Source organism: Tinamus guttatus, unplaced genomic scaffold, assembly GCF_059628265.1.
Source record: "Tinamus guttatus ecotype Peru unplaced genomic scaffold, ASM5962826v1 Tinamus_guttatus_pri_ptg000325l, whole genome shotgun sequence".
NCBI lineage: Eukaryota > Metazoa > Chordata > Aves > Tinamiformes > Tinamidae > Tinamus > Tinamus guttatus.
In genome coordinates this window covers 435,400-457,839 of record NW_028288859.1, presented here as the reverse complement: position 1 = coordinate 457,839, position 22,440 = coordinate 435,400, and the positions used below count along the sequence as shown (strand labels likewise).

The 22,440-nt window shown below is 35.5% G+C and overlaps 1 protein-coding gene across 1 annotated transcript in view; it reads right to left on the bottom strand.

Annotated features, from left to right (window-relative positions):
- NEB (nebulin) overlaps nt 1-22,440 on the bottom strand; it is a 120,218-nt gene that overhangs the window by 34,825 nt on the left and 62,953 nt on the right. The window contains 38 exon segments of the mRNA XM_088529148.1: nt 664-768; nt 1,596-1,700; nt 2,367-2,471; nt 3,183-3,287; nt 3,573-3,677; nt 4,773-4,877; nt 5,280-5,384; nt 6,046-6,150; nt 6,308-6,418; nt 6,643-6,741; nt 6,974-7,078; nt 7,170-7,274; nt 7,753-7,860; nt 8,761-8,868; nt 9,250-9,357; nt 9,648-9,752; nt 9,949-10,053; nt 10,800-10,997; nt 11,509-11,622; nt 12,309-12,416; nt 12,888-12,992; nt 13,083-13,187; nt 13,581-13,685; nt 14,131-14,328; nt 15,083-15,196; nt 15,281-15,388; nt 16,354-16,458; nt 17,058-17,162; nt 17,246-17,350; nt 17,509-17,820; nt 18,281-18,388; nt 18,587-18,688; nt 19,896-19,994; nt 20,252-20,356; nt 20,671-20,982; nt 21,078-21,182; nt 21,724-21,828; nt 22,053-22,256. Of these exon segments, the coding sequence (XP_088385274.1) occupies nt 664-768; nt 1,596-1,700; nt 2,367-2,471; nt 3,183-3,287; nt 3,573-3,677; nt 4,773-4,877; nt 5,280-5,384; nt 6,046-6,150; nt 6,308-6,418; nt 6,643-6,741; nt 6,974-7,078; nt 7,170-7,274; nt 7,753-7,860; nt 8,761-8,868; nt 9,250-9,357; nt 9,648-9,752; nt 9,949-10,053; nt 10,800-10,997; nt 11,509-11,622; nt 12,309-12,416; nt 12,888-12,992; nt 13,083-13,187; nt 13,581-13,685; nt 14,131-14,328; nt 15,083-15,196; nt 15,281-15,388; nt 16,354-16,458; nt 17,058-17,162; nt 17,246-17,350; nt 17,509-17,820; nt 18,281-18,388; nt 18,587-18,688; nt 19,896-19,994; nt 20,252-20,356; nt 20,671-20,982; nt 21,078-21,182; nt 21,724-21,828; nt 22,053-22,256 (4,716 nt within the window).

Genomic DNA, 22,440 nt, shown 5'->3' with positions numbered 1-22,440 from the left:
TTATATTTTTTCTGTGCGTGCAAATGGCAACGAAGCACAAAAGAGACTTATGAAGAACATGAACAACAGCACAGCTCTAGATCCCAGTCACTTTTAGAGTGGAGAGATTTAGGCAAGATACTGTATGTTTTCATTCAGATGTGCATACAACTTACATCTGTATAATTAAGAACAGCAAGTTCTTAAAAGTCTCATTAAGGAAATAGTGGAAATATTTGGGGGGATATTGGAGTAAATTACAGATTAAAGTAAAGGCATTCAAAAGCAATATATGCCACTGTTGCTTTATCTAAAAATGAGTAAGAAAATAATCTTTGTAAAAGTTGCTAACAGAGAGGCAATAAAAAAATGCATGATAAAACATCCATTTTTTAAAACCTCTCCATTGATTTCAAATAGGCATTAGATGAGAACCTACTTGAAGACTATGTCAGTTGATGCACAATATATGAAAGCACATACGGTATCCATTAGCTCACTCAAAAAGTAGTAACACTTTTTGGGTGGCAAAACAGAGACTATCTGATCAACTGAACTAAAATATCACAATATCACAGGTGAGACCTATGATACTGCCATTATAGACATCTTAGGCAGGCAAAGATAGTAGCTGTGAGTGAACCAGGCACTTTCTGGCAGAACTGGCCAGCGTTCCCACAGTACCTGACTGCTCAGGGTGGTTCCCCACTTGGCCAGGAGGTTCCTAGGATCATCCACAATAACGCTGTACCTATCTTTGAGCTTCTCATAGGCAGCTTTATATAATTTCTGCTCAGAATAGCATAATATATTGTAACAATGTAAAAGAAGAAAGTGAAGACACAAAGAGATCCCGAGATCATAGTTCTAACCACTGAAATATCAGTAAAAGCAACATTTCAATGCTGGGATTAAAGTCCACATCCAAAAGACAGAAATATAGGGGGGAAAAAAAACAGGAAAAAAGGGAGAGAAAATATGTCAAATCAATATATACATTTGTAAATCACTTCTGAAAGGCCTATTTTACAATTTAAGGATGCCTATATCTTATTCCTGCTGGTCTTCAACACACCAAACTTTTTCAAAAGGCTTTGCCCTGTAAAAGTACAGCATTACAACTAGAAACTTTCTTGGTGATTTATACCCAGAGGCATTTGTTACCCTTTTGCTAATACGTTGTCCTTATTTTCTCTTTAATCTACAGAAGAGAACAAGTAAGTTAAGAGTGAGAGAATTCAAGGCAGACTATATATAATGGAACAAAGTTATGATAATTTGGATAAAATATTACCTTCCTAACACTGATGAAATTTTGTTTGGTATTTCCAGAAATGAAATGTAATTCTCTCTATACCTTTGCAATCAACAGTCAGTTTTTTCTCAACAGTTTCACTAAGCGAGTAGTGTCTTTTCAAGTAACATTTGTTTACTGGTCAGCAAAGAAATTTCTTTGCAATTTCACATTTTAAGTACTGTAAATCTGTTCTGAGCAACTACTCAGGTAGAAACCTCATTTTAGTCTGACCTTAAGACATTCATCCTTTAGCTCTCCTTGGGTCAAATAAAAAGCCTTTAACTCAGTGTTAACACTACTGAAGTCTTCTAATACTGACCTGATCCATCAACTTAGTGGCATATTTAAAATGTTGGTTAATTGGAGAGTCAGCTACATACTTAAAATGAGATTTAGTCTTCTCAAACATCTCCTTGTACTTGCACTAGAAGAAAAAAAAGAGAGAAAGAATGACAGAAAAAGAGAGAGAAGGAGAGAGAGAGAAGGAGAGAGAGAGAAGGAGAGAGAGAGAAGGAGAGAGAGAGGAGAGAGAGAGAAGGAGAGAGAGAGAAGGAGAGAGAGAGAAGGGGCGAGAGAGAGGGGGCGAGAGAGAGGGGGCGAGAGAGAGGGGGCGAGAGAGAGGGGGCGAGAGAGAGGGGGCGAGAGAGAGGGAGAGGGAGATGTTACCAAATGTAAGGCAATGGAAATAGAGAGTTTGTAAAAACCATCTGAAGCAAAACTATAGTAGAATTAGTGCATGTATGTCTTTAGTATATTTATAAGCAAAAAATATTTTAGGTCAAAACAGCTGCAGAGAGATATAACTATCTTATTATGGAAGCAATGGAAGCTTCAAAGCTTCTTAACTATGAAGGTCAACTATGGAAATATTTACCATATCTTGCCAATGAACAGGGGGATAAGCAGATGATCATTTTGTCTCACATTTACAGCGAGCCGACTATTTTCAGATGTTATGTTCTATGTACTACCATTAGATATTCATATTCATTTCTTGATCAAAATTTGACTGGCTTTCTCTAAAGATGCAACTACAACATAAGCAAACTTTGAAGAAACACTTAGCAAGAACGCACACTGTCTTACTTACCCCACTGTAGAGCACCTTATTCTTCTCTGCCAGAGCAAAATCTGGAGTATCCCATGCGTAACAGCCAATGCCCCTGAGCCATGATAAGTCTTCCTTGTATTTAAACTTTAGAAAAGAAGTAAAAGGTTTCAGCCTTAAATGGCATTGAATGGTATCTGATCAGTACTAAAAAAAACATTTCAGCATATTTTGCAGCAAACAGCTGCGAAGTTATTATTACTGCATTATAAAATAAATTGTGAATACTTGATTTTTCTGATAGACTGGCACATATCTAATCCAGCATTAGTTATTTGAGCTCCTTCCTGAATTAAAAAACATCTATTTCTATACAATTAAGGGGTGCTTTATATCTCTTTAAAAAAAATCAACAGAATTACACTGGTTTAAATACAACCAAGCAAGGTCATCCAGAGTAAAACTCTTAATCTATGGCAATCAGCACTCCCATGATTTTACATGCCTCCCAGTGCACAGCCAGCAGTCTACACAAAACCAGAAATCTCAGGAAGAAACCTGTTGTTGTGTTTTTTTTTTTCTTTTTCTCCCAATGCTGCTAAGAATTTTACATATAACCCAAGTTTGTATTACAGCAAATACTGCTATTGAAATTAATGGAGCAGACTTAACTGGACTGCAATTTTAGCCATTTGATTTGCTCTGCCATTTCCCAGATCTGCCAGGCAAAAGTGTACATCACTTTCTCATTTCCACTGATAATGCATTGATTTTCTTAAGATCAATGGACTTTTTTTTAATTTTGGAAAACTCCACTTAGGTTTCAGCATCTCAGATTCAGGAACTATTTGAACTCACATCACTAATAGCATCTGTGACTGCACGATGATGGAAATGATCTGGCCGGTCTGGAATAGATCTCCAGATTCCCAACTGACTCATGTAGTTTTCCTTATATTTCACCTACAAAAAAAGATGTAAAAAAATGAAGTAAAGCAATCTGAGAACAGAACACATCAACCATACAATTTTAAGACATCCCTTTTTCTGAAAGGCCATAACTAAAAATATGAGACTGTGTATTACCTGCATCTGTATCTTCTGAAGAAGGACAACATTTAATATTAATAGTACTAATTATGTATTTCTGATTGTTTGAAATAATTAAACAGAATAATAGTATAAATGGCATATTTTCGAATATTAATTGACAAAGAGAAATTAGGAAAAGAAATGTTGTATACATACACTGCTGATATCATCGGTGACTTTTCGATGATAAACAATATCCAAAGCATCTTTCACAGTGTGGTATTTCCCCTTTGTGTTCTCGAAGGTTTCTTTGTAGCGCAACTGGTAAGAAACATAACATATGAAAAAGAGATTATATTTACCTATCAGGAAATGTTTTAGTTAAACATCCTGTCTCTTAAGAATGACATCAAGGCGTATTGCCTAAAATCAATTTGACTTAGACTCACAGTGAAAATTGCCCATCAAAAGTAAAACCTATTTACTTTCAGACTGAAGAAAAACACCCATGCTACTTTCCAAAAGAATAAAAGCGCTGCATTACACACACACACACACACACGTACAAAAAATGTTCTTTCCTCTATATCCCAGTCTAGAAGAAAACAGGAAGATCACAGGCTTAGACAAATCTCTGAGGAGAAATCCAAATGTGCAAAAGAACTGGGACATTAATTTACAGAACTTAAAATCAGTCTTAAGACAGCAATTGGACAAATCCACAGGCCAAAAACAGTGGCCCAGGACATGTCCATTCAGGCTTTTCTGGAGCTCCTGAGTAATATACAATATGAAATATACAGCAAAAGTCTCTTTAATGAGTAGTCTACTTTTAGCCATTGCCTTCAAGCATAAATCACTATTCCACACTCACAGGAGAAATTAATTTTGTCCTCAAATCCTTACCCGCTGCAAGTCAGATAAACTTTTTTCTCTAATCTACTTCTAGGTGAAAAATGAGTGAGTTGCCCCTGAGATACAAGTTTATTTCTCACACTTAACTGAGATAAAGATGTCTGACATGTTCTGAGGTATTCTATTCTGGCTCCAGTATCAATCATTTCTCTCTGATCTGCTCTACTTGAGGATTTTATTTGTAAACAATTTGTTCTGAACCTATTTTTCCTTTGTCCTAAGTCCACACTTCCTTGCAAAAGAAAATTAAAAGAAATTATAAAGAAAGAAAGCATTACATTACAGTATCCTCAATCTAAAATTTACTAATCTCAGTAATATCTAATTGAAATACACCCATAAATGGAGTGACCCAAGTGCAGGACCCACTTGGACCAAGATATTCTGCTGTTTGCATGAATTCTACCTATTGTTCCTTTTTCTTCAAAAACAAACAAAAACCCCACAAAAACGAAGAAAAAGAAATAAAAAAGCAAGCAAAAGTGTTCATGGGCTACATACATCACTAGCATTCAGGTATGCTCTCTTGGCTCTGATCAAGACTGGAGTGTCAGGGACAGGTGTGTATTTGTCTTTCATCTTCTCATACTGGGTTTTATATTTTTTCTAAGGAGAGACAACAAGATAGAGAAGTTAGTTTAGCCTCAAAAGTATTTGTTAAACTGTAAGTATGGTAAGGTGCTACACTGAATGCACAAAGATGGCACTCCTGCAAAGTGCTTTTATCAAAACACTGGGATATAAGATCAGCTTTTCAGCTACTTCTTCTGAGTCTCACAGCCCATATCCCTTCGACTCTGCAAAAAGCTCTTAAAAAGTCTTATAAAATACTGAAACATGTAAAAATGTGTATTGGTTTAGCAAGTTAGCATAGGAAACGTGGAATTTAAGCACAAGAGGCACAAAACCAAAAAGCAAAGAAGATTTGAGCCTTGAATCTATCACTAGAAATAGAAATAAAATTTCTAAACAGCATAATGGTATCAAATAAAAGAGCAGAAATCTTACCTCACTAATCAGATCCTTTACATGCCTAGCATGGGTAAAAGCTGGAGTCTGACCACCAGCATGGTGATGGGGTCTCTCTTTCGTGGCAAGCTCCACATACAAATACTGCAGTGAGAAGAGAAGAACACATTTCAAGTAAATTTTACTTTATCCCTTGAAAACTGATTTTGACAATGCATCCATAATCACATAATTTACCCCAGGAGAAAGTTGATGTGACCTTTCTCCATCTACATTCTCTCTGTTTATCTTTCTCTATCAGTCCGCTTGATATTTTCTAAATGACAACAACACACTCAAAAATCAAAATGTCATATGCATGTGGCATTAGTGACCTCTCTGCCCTGCATCCAGACCTAACTTTAGATAAAACTGTGCATGGTACGTGTTTCTCTCTGGCAGGTAACGAACAAAATTTGTAGACGCAAATCAGCTAAAAAGTCTTACATAAACAAAGAAGTGATGATGAGTAGAAAAAAATATGAATAAAAGTGTTTATTTCTCTGAGAAAGTCAAAATCTCAGAGTATTTGAATAAAACTGTGACAGGGCTCAGTGTTCTATTTCAGATAGATAAAGCTGGACAAGTCCATTATAGAGATGTGACCATTTGGAAATAAAGAACAGCCATTTTTAAAAGTACTTTTAGGAATTATATATTGTTTTGAAATGGCCTGGAAATTTTTTACTATACTTTAACAAAATGTTAAGAGAGACACCCCCCGCTCTCCACACCAGGATGTTTTCTCTCAGTAAAAATTTGTCACCTGGCTCTGTATTTTTTGTCCTTGCTTGGCTCTTAAGTTATCAGGTGTATCAAGGATGGAAGTATACTTTGTCTTCAGCTCCTTGCCTGCAGCTCTGTAAACCAGCTGGAAAAAAACAAGTCTATTAATTCTTTCTGTTACAGATGTTCATTTAGCTAAACAATCACACCTTTGCATCCCATACTTTTGAAGAAAGCCAGTGAGAGGATCTGAGCATTTAATTGTAACTTACAAAGATGGACAAAAATAATACAGAACTTACATCACTCAAATGTGTTTTTAACTCTTGAACTGTCCTGTATTCAGGAGTATCCAGCACCACACTGTATTTATCCCGCATCTTCTTTGCATTCTCAGTGTATACATAATTTGACTGAAAAATAAAAGCAGTATCATTTAGGGATCTGTCATTACTCTTGGACATAAAAGAATTATATTCTTCTTCTAGTACTTTGAAGCAACTATTTAGTTGCATGGCAAGAAATGTTGCTACAGGTCTTTACTTATTTGTAGGGATTTAATTTCTCCTAAGTACTTATCATGCACTTCAGTAAATCAATAATGTATTATATATGTTTTTCAGAAGAAAAATCTCACCCAAAGTTTGCGCAGCTCACGAGAACGGACCATATCAGGAGTATCATACAGGAAGCAACCTAAGCCCTTCAACCACATCAGATCCTCTTTGTATTTATTCTATATGGAAGGTAAAAGAAGAGAAATCAGAAGTTAACTGTTGGGATCACTAATTCCAGGTGTTGGGAATGATCAAATATCAGTCCCCAAACACAGTTACAAAGTCTTTATTAAAGAACAGAATGCAAATAAAGAGTCATATTCAGCTCCCACTGGCATGTGAACATATATGAGCAGAAAAGAATTAGACCTGTTCCAATCAGGTACTGGTATCTAAACAGAAGCTGCTTACATCACTTGTGATGTCCCCAACATAGCGGCAGTGCAGCAGCTGAGGTGTGTATGGTAGGGAAATCAAGTGTCCCTGCATCCTGAAGAAATCTGACTTGTAGATTTGCTGAAAGAGAAAGAAAAAAATAACATTTCACACATTTGATCATGATGCATATTCTAAATCTCTTCAATTTTAAAATGTTATAAAGACATACATCACTGACAGCTTCCTGTGTAGCTTTGACTTGCCGGATTTCAGGTGTGTCAGGAGTGGTATGAATCTTGTCCTTGTACTTGTGGTATGTCGCCCGATACAATCTCTGTACCAAAGGAGACAGCATTCTACATGTTAAAACATGAACACTTAAAACAACGAGTGGGTTGGCAAAATGAAAGTACTTTTCTCTTTAGTACTTAGCACTTCGTTCTGCAGGGCATTTTTTACAGTGGTATATCCAATATATATGAAATCTGAAATTCTGTCCCACAAACATTTAAACGCACATGTATAACTTCCACCCTGCTGAAGTCAATGACCAAGCAAATGAGTACACATCTATAGTTTATAGACCTAAAAGTATACAGACCCACTGGCATAAAGATACAATAATTTGTATGTAACTTTGATCAAATAGCAGCAGAATGGTTAGTTATGTTACTATTAATTTTATATTACAGTAATAGTTTTATAAGGAGTATAAACTTTTGAGCTTTTAAGAAGCTCAAAAAGGCGTGCAGATCAACTCCAAGTTTGGATCAGGCATCCCTTGCCATTCTTTACATATATATTTACTGTACCTCATTAACAACTTGATTCACTTTCTTTACATTTTCAAAGTTGACATCTTTAGGTCCCAGAGTATAGCCCTTAGCTTTCATGTGTTCATAGGCTTCTTTGTATTTCAGCTATAAAGTGGAAAAAGGAATTTTTAGATAAAAGAAAAACATAAAAAAGTTAAATTTGCTTGTGATTTTATTTACATTGTAGTTCTGGAAGTAATTTATGCAGTATAAAGAACAAATTTTTAGAGACACTCAAGTGAGATTTAGCTGTATCAGAGTCTTTAAAATACTCAGGCATCATCATTATTTTTACCCTTATAATGTAGTCCAAGGTAAATATTTTGATTTTTTTCTGTATCTAATATTAGCAGCTTAGGAAAATTATATTTTGAAAATAATTTATTCAGGTAACTGTGGAGTAACATTTAAATTCTGTTAAGACAAACATAACCAAAGGCAGGGCCTGGAGTGCACTAACAGGCCAGGCCTTAATTGCCTTGCTCAGTCTAACCAGGGACCTCAGTCCTTGCCTGCTCTATGTTGCAAATGTATCTACACCGCAGCCCTGTCTCTGGCCTCATTTCCTGGATGGGTGTTGGACCTGCATTTTAGCTAGTTTGCCTCTAATCATGGTTCTAACACCGTCCATATCTTGGACCTTGCATCCTTATTTCCCATTTTATCTCTGGCCCTATTTCCTGCAGCTCTGGATCCCCCTGGATGGCTCCTGGACCTGGTTCCTCACCTACTTTGCCTAGGACTATTGATGCAACCTGTTATCAGCGCCCTGCTCTGCCCAGTATCTGCTGGATGCACCCTGGTTGGTGAGGATACTGCCTGTGCCTTGGGCACCCTCAGCTCATCCACCAACGTGGAACTATCCTGCTTGTATTTCTCTCTGACACTCAGTCTCATACCTGAGAAATAACCACCTCAAACAATTGTACTCAATACAAAATCTCCCTTGCAAATATTCCTTGCAATATTCTCTTGCAAATCATGTTGTAGAAGGACATTACTTACATCACTGCCAATGTACTGGACATGTTTAGCATGCTGAAAGCTTGGGGTGTCTTTAGGAAGACTGTATCCAGTAGGCAGAGCTTTCAAACCAGCCCAGCGATACAAATTCTGCAAGGAGAGAGGGTTTATGACAATCACGTGAAATATTTGAAACTACTCAATAGCTGTATGGGAAATATTTACAATTGGCAAAATATTTCCCAAATGTCTACATTATTGTATATCCAATATCCAAATTGGAGAGTGGATTAGATTAAATGAAGACATCTTCCCACTTCAATTTTAAAGCTTTTGGCTTCTTTATCTGAAAAGCTACAAAAAGACATTAATTTTTAAATAATTTGCTTCTTGAATACAAGAGAAGTCTTCGCAAGTGGACTTGCAAAAATGGAGAGATCCAGAAAAACTAGGAACTAGCATCAATCACATAGGAGAAAAATGTGACTACTGCTTTTGGTGTCCTGTTAGGAATAGAACTTTTATACTTACTTCACTCTGTATTTGGTGTGCATGCTTTGCCCGATCCAAATCTACCGTTTTATTGGTAGGAGTCATTTTGCCTCTGATATTTTGCAAATATTCACCACGATAGATAGTCTGAGAAAGGGAAAAAAAATATGGGAGAGTCATAATAGCTGTTGTTTCTCACAGTATACATTATTTACACACCTATGGGAATCTCTTTCAAAAAAAAAAAAAAAGACAATTTTTCTTATTTGGGCAATTTACTGACTGTATTGGTTGTGTTCTGTATCATAATAATGGCACAGGCAATGAGTTGTAGGTTTCAGCAAGAAATAATTAAAAATATTAAATGTTACTTTTCTGGAACTTCTAAGGTAATGGCATACATAATACTGCAGATGAGATGTGATACAAACACTTACTTCACTCAAATTCATGCCACTGAGGATATTCTGGACATAGACAGGAGTGTCCATGACCACAGTGTAGTGATTCTTCATTTTCTCTGCATTAGATTTGTACTTAATCTGCAGAAAGAAATTCAAAAGCTCCTATTAGTAGGACTAGACATTGTTAAGTACTTCAGTAGAGAAATATATATAACATTTTTGCAAATTGTATTTGCAGCAGATAAAACATTCAGTATTTTCACATTATTCATCATTTTAATACAATAGATAAAAAAATTAAGAAGCAGAACCAGTGCAACCAGCTGTGACTCACATCACTGCGAAGGTCGTATGCGTGCTTGGCATGGAGAATTTCAGGAGTGTCCCAGACAAAGCAGCCAATGCCTTTCAGCCAGTTGAGATCATCCTTATACACCACCTACAATATAAGAACAAAGAAACAATCAGGAGAGAGACTTCCAGTATGAACAAATCCCTTATAGCTAAGGTGAGTCTAAACACAAGCAAGGTTTCTAGTGTGTTGACTTTCTTTTGGTTTGAAAAAAATCACAGCAATTACTTTGAAGTGACTTACCTCAGTGTTTCTTTAATGTTTCAGTTTGACTAATGAATAAAAATACCTCAATGATTTTTAAAAAATTATTGGCATATCTTACAGGCAACTCTTTACTGATAGATCAACAAGCTACTCTTGGGTCAACCTATGCTGGGGTGAGCATGTGGAAGTCTTGCATCAGCAGAATTTTGTCTTTAACTTCCAGATTGTCCCTGCTTGAGCAGGGGCTTTGGACTAGATGATCTCTAGAGGTCTCTTCCAACCTCAACCCTTCTGTGATTCTGTGAGTTTCCACAGCTTATGAAATCAAATGATAATGGACAATGTACACACAGAGATGGGTGAACTGTGATGTTACAGACCACTGCCTGTATAGGTAACTTTGAAATTATGCAGGCTTAGCCATATCTCAGCTGAATATTTATTGCCAAGTATTACAACTCATGCTAAAGGTGCAGTTTTGTGGTAGTGTTTGAGTATAATTTAATACCTACATGGGCCAATCTCAAAACACACTGAGTTTTTTCAAATTCATTTTCTCTAACAGAGCATAAATAAAAAAAAATGGTTTTAAAAGTGAGCCATAAATATATTATTTGTGTACTTACATCACTAAGCTGATCAGTGACTTTTCGAACATGGGCATTGATTTGAAGGTCTGGTAGACAAATCCACTCGTGAAGGTGTGTGCGGTAATCAACTTCACTGATTTTCTTCTGTGCATCTTTGGCAGAAATTATGTCTACCATGTCTGGAATAATGTGGATTTTGGTTTTATTCTTTTCATAGACTTCCTTGTACAGGCGCTGCAGAGTATAAACAATACATTAATGATACTGGAAAATACTCAAAGCACTCACTATTTACAAATACATGCTGACAAATTTTGCTGAAGCAAAAAATGCCATTTTCACGGAATGGTTGTTGAAAAGCAATCACTATGACTAAAATTCAATATTTGCTTGCTTAAAAAAAATCTAAAAGCAATTTGAAGATAGGGAACTTCACAGCCTCTCATACTTACTAATGATTGCTAAAATAAGATTTGTCAATTTTTCATGGGACTCATGTAAACTAAACAGTATCCTGTTTTACACATACTCATGTTACATTAAACATCTGCTTAGTGTGCAGATGATTTAACAGCTGAGTCAGAAACTTGAAAAAATACACTCAGAAGTGTAATACAGAATTTAACAAACACTGCCAAATACATATTGAAATATGCTATCTGGGTGAATAAATGTGGTTCTTTGAATATTCTCTTCTAAGATAAGTACAACTTTCTGAGGAAAATATACATGAGAAAATACTTACATCAATGTTAAGCTTTCCAACTCTCAGGCACCTTGCTGTGTTGGGATCATCCTCAACACTTTTGGGTAATGTGTACAGTGCTTTAAACTTGTCATATTCTTCCCGGTATTTTACCTATGCACATGCAAAGAAGGTCAACAAAGTAACTTACTCCAAATGAAATAACTGCATTTTTGAAACCAAATTCATCAGTGAGCAGTAAAGCTCAAATTATCTGAGAAAGGCAAAGAAAGCTCTTCAGAGCATGATTTTAGTTTCCTATTTTACTTTAAACTGCAAAGAAAACATGCCATAACTATGCTATAAAAATTGTAATAGATGCCTGGAGATGTTTAAATAAAAAAGCGGAAATAAACTACTTATTTATTGTTCCAGCTCCTTCATTTAAAGATATCCATGAAGACAGTGATCTCTTACAAGCCTCTGTTTATTAAAGCATATGTTTCATTAATCTGTACTCAGAAAAGCATCATTTAAGGAAATACATAAAATTTAATGCTTTCTGTGACCTGGATATTTGCGAAACTTAGACCTTAAAAAACACAACCAGTAATTTTCAAGAAATGATTTCTGTTACTATAGAATGTGGATTTTTCCACCATGTAAAGAGGAAGCAAAGGACTACTGTTATCCAAACAATTATCACAGAAAATCCTCTATCCACAGATACACATGATACTTAAATACAGAAGATAACTTGAAGAAACTTTTGGATACCTATGGTATATTCAAGGCACGAAGGATTTCTTTGCCAGAAATGATGATCTGATTAAAAATACCAAAGTACTTAATTCACTTACTGTACTAGCATTATGCTTCAGTTCTTTTGCACGTGCTAAGGAGACTGCATCAGAGGGCAAAATATAGCCAGTAGCTTTCACTTTATCCCAGGCTTCCTTGTAGAGATTCTACGGAGAAATAAAGTCTTTGTGAGTTTGAAAAATTCTTCTGAATACAATAGAAATCAAAAGTCCTCCTATTTTTATTTAGACGCCAACAAGAGACTAATTTACTTGTTTAGGATAATCTCCTACCAGACTTACAAGAATACATGAAGGGTGACAAAAGGCCACTTACATATTTTTATTCAATCTCATGAAAGAAGCGGCCTTGTTTCTGGTACAATTTTCTTCGGGGAATACATTTATTAATGCACGCATTTTGGCAAGGCTTGAACTATAGATAGGGAATCTGCCCTTTCTACGAAATGCAATACCAGCACCTTCACCACACCGAAGCAAAGCAGAAGGCTATCACTGGCTTTAATAAGCTCTGTGTCTGGCAGCTTATCTTCAAGCAAAATGAACAAATAAAATAAAAGCCCCCTACACTTACACACTGAAGAGAAACAAAGAAAAAGAAAAATTCAAAACACTTACATTGCTAAAAAGATGTTTCAAATTTTGGACCCTTTCAGAATCCGCTGTTTCAGTCACAGTTGTGTACTTGTCCTTAGTTTTGTGGTAATCTGCTTTGTATATCACCTGCGGAGTGAAAGACAGATTTAGTGAACTTGCTTTTTCCCTTGCTCCTTCTAAGAATGGAAACATGAGGAAGAAAATGAGGAGACTCACATCACTAGCATTCATACCACTCTGCACTGCAGTCACATAAACAGGTGTATCAGTAACAACACCAAAATTCCGAAAATTCTCTTTTCCTGCAGCTGTGTATTTTATCTAGGGAAACAAACAAACAGACAAAACATTAATGATAAAAAAGACAAAGAAATTATCTGTCATCTTCCTTGAAAACCAACCAGTTCTGAAGAACTGAAGTACCAGGATTACAACCCAGTCAAGACCATTCTTGAAGGTGATAGGCAATGTAGAAATATTGAATATATAACAAGTTTGGCCTGAAGCATCCTGAAAAATTACATGATATCACTATATAGCATGTAGCAGGCTAGAAAAAATATTGAAAAAATATTGAAAATATTGAAAAAACATTTCTGATGTAATAGGAATTAGATCATTCTGCTCCAGACTAGGAGAAACATCAGTCCCAGAAAATAATAAATGGAAAACAAATCTTACAGGTATTTACTTATTTGAGGAAAATATGCTTACTTGGCTCTGGAGGTCATATGATTTTTTAGCATGCAGGATTTGTGGAGTATCCCAGACATAGCATCCAATTCCCTTCAGCCAGTTTAAGTCATCTTTATATATCACCTGCATGAGGGAAACAGATTTATCAGTTCAGAAGATAATTCCTCTGTTTAAAGAAAGTAGAGTATATTTCTTCTCTCCTTGTAGTATTCTCTGGTGCAAAGGCAAAGCAGAAGATTACTACTGAATCTGATCCAAGCTCATTCGGTGACTACAAACCATTTGGACATTTACACGCAGGCACAAGAACACTAATCTCACAGTTAACCTGAGTGATTGTTTTTCCTACAAAATTTACAAGTGAAACTAAACCAAATAAGCAGAGCATTAAAATGCTCCAAAGAAAACTGTAAAAAAACTAATTTTGCTACTATGTCTGCTGTACACTCTAGGAACATGGTTAATAATTTCAAATACTTTGAAAATACTTGAAAGTATTTCATGTTTAAATACCTTCAGAAAACAACATAAAACAGTAGTAAAATGTTAAATGAAATTTCATACATACATCACTCAGAATCTCCTGGGCCCTTCTGGCTTGAATAACATCGTGTTCTTCGGGTGAACAATTCCAGTGATGAAAGTAGGTTCGGTATTCTAGATCACTGAGAATATATTGGCATTTTTTAGCTAGCACATGATTCATCATGTCACTTGGAATATGGACATTTTTTTTGGTATCTTCATAATTCTTTCTGTATGCCAACTAAAAAAGAATAGATTGGGGAGAAAGCAAGAACAAATAATGTTTTTTTCTCACAGGAATGTTTTTCTCTAACAGGATACAGGTTAATAGTCTGAGGCATTCTTTATGGAATTAATGGATGGACTCTCATAGGCTTCAGTAGAAGGAAATGTTAACTTAGAGGACTTAGTAATTAACCACCATTTATTCTAATGGGATGCTACAATGACAAGAATGATCTTCTTCACTTGCAGACTAGATAGCTGATGTGAAAATTTCTCAGACTTCAATATAAAAGAAGTCAAAACGTGGTTTTAGTGTAGTGAAATCTGAGTGAATAAAGATATCTTCTGGGATCAGAATAACTTTATGCCCAGCACGACATGCTAAATGGGCAGCAATGCAGTGATGGTAACAGAGCATCCAATGTGCATTTACACTTCTAGTTCTTTAAATTCTCTTTAAATACAAAGCTGAAACAAAACTGACAATATTTTCTTATGAAGCAAAAGTATCCCAAGGCATATGGTACTTCTTACTGCTCAGATTCTTACAATCAAATAGATGAAAGTAGTTTTTTCCTATCTTAATATGTCTAACCACTGAATAATTTCCTTCTTCACGTCCTAAAGCATTTCAAGTTCCATTATGCAACCTAGGCACAAAATAAGCATACTACTATAATTCTTAAGTATGACATTATTTATGTTTAATATGAGTAACAGTAAAACACTGAAAAGAGAAAATACTAGAGGAAGAATAATTCTCTCCTTACCGCACTCCTCATTTTCTGGAATGCTAGTGAGTGAATGACACTGGGGAAGTCACCAATATCCTTTCCAGCCAGGTAATGGCCCTTCAGCTTCTCATATATTTCCTTATATTTAAGCTGCAAAATATTTATGTGGCAATGGTTAAGTTCATTCTGACAACACATAGCAAAAGAGAGAAAGAAAGGAAAATTCATACTAACCTCACTATTAATGTAATTTGCATGCTTAGCTCCAACAAGAGGAATGTATTTCTCATCCAAAGTATATCCAATGGGTTTACTGATTTCCCAAGCATTTTTATAAAGTTTCTAAGTGAACAAAACACATACAGGTTTTGAGAAAAAATCATTATAGTTTCCAACAAATGTATTAATATTACAATCTTATTCAAACTAACAAAATATTTAAAGTCTGAATCTGCCATTTTTACTTGCATGGAATATGACTACTTTTATAGAGTAGTCTCTTGCTCCAAGAATGGCCCCAATAAAGTAAATGTAGAAAGTTCAGACTGTTTAGTGTCAGTAAGGGAACCAGAACTAGTGTGCCAACTCAGGAAAGGAATTTACTGTGAATGCTCTCCAAATTTGCTCTCTTTAATGATACCCTTGAATTTGACATTGCTCATCCAGAGTTTAACAAAAATATTCAAAATATAAATGCAAATTCTTTGTTTGAACAAATATGTTAAAAATTGTGAAAAATTCCTAATTACTTTCACTACTGCTTACTCTAACAGCATTTTCTATGTCACCGATTTCCTCAAAAATAATCATATATGCTAAATACTAAATATATTTACATGTAAATTAAACTATAAAGCCCCTATTCACAGTCATTACATTTTCAAAAACAGAGATTTCATAGTAAAATTAGTGAGACTACTCACAAGTAACTGCTTAATACTGTAAATAATCTACAATTTTATCTTACCCAATATAAATGGAAATTTCACCAGTACTGTAGGGGGACATTATTAAATGGAATTATAAAGCATTTTTGTCACACAAATACTATTACTACTATAACTTCACAATGCCAAAGAGCGCTGCTATAAGATCAGGTCAGTAAAGAAAGAAACTCTCATTATCCCCATTATCCAAACTGGAAAAACTTGGAGAACAAAATCATTAAACGACTTTTCCACTCTCACCCAGTAGATCAGTGACAGAACTAGAACACAGCTTTCTGCAGGCCAGTCCTGCAGTTCTTTTGTTTTCAAAAAACAAGCAAGCACACATAAAACTTAATCCAGATATTTAACAAATCTTACATCACTATACAGTAAGGACATGTCTCTGGCATGGTTCAGTTCAGGAGTATCATCAGATCCAATGTACTGGCCTTTCTCCAGATTAAATGTTTCTTTGTACTTTAGCTAAAAAATAAAAAAAATAAAAAATAAAAAAATCAGATACTGTGTTAATTCCATGAAGAAGAGAAATAAAGTAGCCCAATCAGTCTATGAGAAGCAGACATTTATTTTTGGTTACACTGTCATATCTTCAGTTGTATCTTCCAACCGCTACAGTATGTAGGCAAATGCCATGAGCACATCATACCAGAAAGTCCACACAGTATTCCAGTGAAATTAAACATCCTGATGAGCACACATTAGTAGCACTGTCTTAAACTTAGCTATTGTTATTATTACATGTAAAATATACTGCAATTCATTATGAAAAAGGTTCAATTTTAAATGACTATAAGCACAATCTATGCAAATTCTAAATAAGGGATATCCTATATTCTTCTACAGAAAAAAATACAAAGTTATTTTGAATAGTAGTATTGTTATTTATTTTTATTACTTTTACTGTGAATCTTAATTACCCTAATAAGTCTATTATTAATGAAGCTTGCACATGCAAACATACATATATAACACTGCTTAATATATAATCTAGCAAAGGAATCAAGTCATTTACTAATTCTACTAATACAACAGTTTTCTATTAAAAAAATAAAAGTACATACATCACTCTGATTGATAGAGTTAATCTGTGCCAAAACAATCTCTGGAGTGTCAACCACACTTGTGTATTTGGAGAAGTTGTCAAGGGCTTCTTTTGTATATGCTCTCTGCAAAGAGGCGAAGTATTTCCTTAAATATTTTGCACGTGAAATAAGAGCTGATCACCAACTGCTATAATATTTTTTCTCACCTTGTTGATCAATTTTTGTGCATGCTTAACTTTCTTGTGTTCCACCGAATCCAGGGGAATCCAACCACAGCCTCGGAGCCATTCCAAATCAGATTTGTAAATATTCTGAACAGCAAAAAGAAATTGAAAGAAATTACTTAATCTAGGTGACACTTTTCAGTCTTATGATGATATTATGTCTCATACATATCTTATGTATGATGGACAGTATGTTTAGTCTAAATAAAGTGTGTAGCACATAGCATGTACATAAAATCACTTACATCACTCTGCAGATCATAGGCCTTCCTTGCCTGAATACAGTCATTCTGGTCAGGATGACACGTCCATTGATGCAGGTATTGGCGGTAATCGACATCGCTGACCAAGGTCTGACATTCTTTGGCTGCCGTAACTGACATCATGTCCGCAGGAATGTGGATTTTGGATTTAGTTTTGTGATAATTTGATTTGTACAATCTGTCATTCTGGATCTCGCCAGCATGCTCAAACCACACCAGTTTGGGGTCGTCTCTCATAGTGGGAACTCCAACATAGTGACCTCTTTGTTTCACATAGTCAGCTTTGTATTTAAGCTGATGGAAGAGAGGAGAAATATGTAAAAATCAACACAATTATGTCTACTTTTTTTAAAAAAACAGTGAAAAGCTATGTTTTTGTCAACAGAAAGGGCAGACTGAGATCTTGTTAGTGAGATAGGAACTTGCCAACTGCCATCTTAAGTTTTCAGTACATGACCAAATAAAAATGTTATGATACAAAGAGTAACGTTAAGCCGCAATCTTCAGCTTAAAAATACATTATTTTCTAGATTAACATGCTACCATTTTTAGTAAGCAGTTTTTTTTAACACAAGAGGAAAGCCTTGATAGAAAAAATACACTTAACACTAACATCTGCAGCAAATTTTTCTAACAGATTACTTGAGATTGTCTAAAGACTGGCAGTTCATTGAAAGTACTGAATTTGCAAGGCTTTTAACCTTCCAAGGCTTCCAAGCATTCCCTTCCTATTGGGAGGAGAAAAAATTATTACCTCGCTTTGGACATCATTTGAGTGCTTGGCATGACATATCTGCACAGTGTCAGGAGGTAAGAGATAACCAGTGGCTTTTTCTTTTTCCCAACTTTCCTTGTACAAATGCTGTGGAAAACAAAAGTGAGAAGAAATTCACAACTACTATAATCATGGTTATTGCTGTGTATATGTGACTTATATTAATGTATATGAAAAATGAACTCTTCCATTAGGCTGTTCTTAGCAAGGCAAGTTTTGTAAGCTATCCTATAGAGCCACTACTGTGACTATAGATTGTCAGACTATTAAGGAAAGAACACACACCTGATTGAGATGTCTGGCTGCCTCTCGGGCCATATCTAGCTGTGGTGTATCGGTCAAAGTGTAGTTGGACTTGACCTGATTCCACTCTTTGTGGTATTTAATCTAGAACACAGAAAAGAATGATTGCAACATCATCATGACACTTGCAAAATATAGTATCAAGACCTAATAATGCAGAAAAATGAATTTTCAAGGCAATTAGATATGACATATCCAATATGCATCCAAATGGATATATTCATAAAAAGAAGTTATGCAAGAAAAGAAATTATAAAACTCGTCAGAGAAATGCTGAAAGCTTGTTCCAGTATGGCTGGATGGACAGGGACGAATGCCCAGAAACCAAAATTATGCTGTTTGGTCTACTAAGATCTACAGCTGATAGCCCAGCTACAGCAAAAAGTGTTTGAAGCAGGACAGCAGATTTTGGGCATTTGAATCTCCTGGTTCTCTACTCAGCATGATATCTAAGTAAATGCAGCATTTTAGCACCTCCCAGCCACATACACATGCATGCGCGCGCACACACACACACACTTCATGTCATATTTCCAAACACAGGACCAATGTTTGTGGGTGGTTGCACGGCAGCCTGCACTGTCTGTGTCATGCTTTTACCAGGATGTTTGACTTAATGTAAGTGTTCAGCTCGCCCTGTTCTCCAGTGGGAAGCATACTGAAAATAGGAAGCTGAGGGCAACTCATGTCATCTCATGATCACAGGCCAGCTACTCACAGGATAGTTCTCAAAAAGATATTAAGAAGGGCAAGATAATTGCACACCAGCTTTTCTCATGTTTACATAAGACAACACAATAACAGAATACAGTAACACAATAGTAAGCTAAAAAGTGGGCAAATTCATATTGGTGTGAGTGAATGTTGGTTGCCAGAGTAGAAGCAGCTATATACACGCAGTCTTCCCTTGACAACAACACTAGTAGACACATTCACTAGCAAAACTGAAAGACAATCATACTGACATTACTAAAATTCACCACATTCTCAATCACCATCCGTGATATCAGCCAAGACTGAAAGAGGGCACTGATTGCAGAACTAGCAATGGCTTTTCACATGTCTAAGAACGATGCACTAGAATGTTATTCTATTTGAGTTTCTTGCCTAATAAGCCATGGAGCTAATACTGTCCCATTCATCTTAACCTCATACAGTCATAGAATTCCTGGAAACTGTTTCTAAACTCCTTTGTATTAAGCTTTTTTTTTTTTTCCTTCATAACAATAAAATCTTACAATGTAAACATGAAGATCAAGTTAACAGCCTGAAAATATGCCAGCAGACTTACATCACTAAGAATTTCACCACTATTCTTTGCTGTGATATAATCAACTCTGTCAGCCACGGGAGTAAAACGAAGAGTTTCAGCTTTTGTACGATACTTTTTCTGTGTAAGAGAAAAAAAAGAAGAAATTACGATCAGATTAGAGTACTTAATAGCTAACACCGCAATTCTGAATATGGAGAGAAAAAAAGTAACACAAAAAACTACATGGAAAGAAAATCTCTACACTAAGACGCTGAACAGTAGAAATATTGCAGTTGTATTTTTATAATAAAAATAAATGAAATATTGATGTATTTAAGCATTAAAAACACTTAAAATTAAGAATATCCTTGAAAAAATGTTACTATTTTTTTTACCTCATTCAAGAGGTCTCCAGCATGTTTGACATGGTTGAGCCCAACGGAGTCATTTGGCAACCATCCAATTCCACGCAGCCATTCTAAATCAGATTTGTAAATAGCCTGAGAAGACAAAATAGAGTCCATGTTGTCAGCCACATTCCCCTGTATGATCCAGCAATTCTCATAAATAATGACACTTATTTCCACTGCTTAAAAGGAAAGCAACACTTCCAATATCAGCACTACATCTAAATTCATCACACTTCAAACTTTCCAATAAATAACAGTGGTATACACTACATGTTCTTAATAAAACGCAAAGCCAGCTCTTAAGAAACTCAACAAAAGATTTCCACTGACGTCAGTTAGAACTGAAGCAGACCAATAAGAGACAAGCAAGGAGTAAGATAAACTAAGAATTTGTGCTAACTTACATCACTCTGAAGATCATAGGCCTTCCTAGCATGCATGACATCATTTTGATCTGGGAGACAGATCCACTGATGCAAGTAATGACGGTAATCGACATCGCTGACTAAAGCCTGGCCATGCTTGGCTGACAGGATGGATAGCATGTCAGGTGGCAGGTGGCACTGTGTCTTCCATTTGGCAAAGTGCTTCTTGTACTCCAGTTCACTCTGAACCTTGCCTATACCAAGAGCAAACTTTATTTTTGTATCTGCTTTGGCGTTCGGAACTCCAACATAATGTCCTTTCTGTTTCTCGTGATCCAGTTTGTATTTATACTGGGGTAAAGAACAAAGATCACCATTACTAATACTTATCATGAAACAGCTCTTGGGAAGCTTGTGAAGAGCTAAATGCCTCTTTTTGCACTTACATCACTAGCGATTTCTCTGGAAGCTTTGGCTGCCTTGATTGGGATTGCATCTGCTCTCAAATCGTAACTCATCTTCATTTCATCCCAAGCTTCTTTGTACAGTTTCTGGAAAGACAGAAAAATGCCATGCTAAATAAATGACATTTGTTATAAATAAAATGCTTAACAAAATGATATTTGCTATTAAAGGAACACATAGGTTACTGCCATTTACTTGATGTGTTACACATGATTTTGTTTTCCTCTTGCCCCCTGTCAAAAATACTGCTATAAATCTTACTCCCTTTCAAACATGTCTAGTACCTGTAACGCAGGTTCTGCAAGGGGGAGTGCACAGAGGGTGCCTGTATAAGCTTAGTAAATATTTATATGCCTTAGGTTTTCGTACAGTTCAACAAAATACTATGTTCATGATGCATTATATTAATCATTTTTAAATATCTGAATGCAAGAATTTGCTTTAAAATGTCTAAATACTGTAGAAAAGCTCAGCACCTGGATGGGAATGCTGCAAGCCCTGTATGAGGACTGACTTCAATGAGATCCGTATAAGTTTATCCATGAGTTCGTAAATAATTTCTTAGCAAGCTAAAATTCACAGAATATCATTTCATAAAAATGAAAGAAAACAGAATGATACACATACCTGGCTATAATGAAGAGCATTAGTCTTGGCTAGGTTGATTTCAGGGGTGTCTGCCATCATACGTATCATAGTCTTGTCCTTTTCCCAGGCTTCTTTATATTTTGTCTGTTAAAATAGTTCATTACATTATGAATATATAACTATATTCACTTGTCAGTAACATAAAAATCCATACATCTGTCTTGAATTATTATCTCTAAAAAATAAAATACCTAGACAAACCCTAAAATTGTCTTAAAATACAACTATTTGTTTGTGTATTTCAGCAGTGAGCTTTCTCCTTAATTCCTTATAGCCCTGAAAAAAAATAAAAAAATGTTGCTACGTACAATGCTGAGTTGTTCAGCATTAATTTTAGCTTGAACAACATCTGGAGAATCAACAACACTGGTGAATTTCACGCTGTCTATAGGTGTACGGTAGACTTTGTCGCTCAGGAGATCATGGGCATGCTTCACTCTCTTTAGAACAGGAGAATCATTTGGCAACCAACCAATTCCACGGAGCCATTCCAGATCTGACTTATAGATAGCCTGTATCGGAGATGATAATAAATAAATAAATAAAATTTTTAAAGATAAATCCTTCGTCATTTCCAAGCCATGGCTTCCTAGGGCATACATACAGTAACACAGTAGATAATATTATCAAAGTTTTTCAGAATTCAGAAAAAAAATCCATAATATCCAAAGGACACAAAGTCATATTAAGATAAAT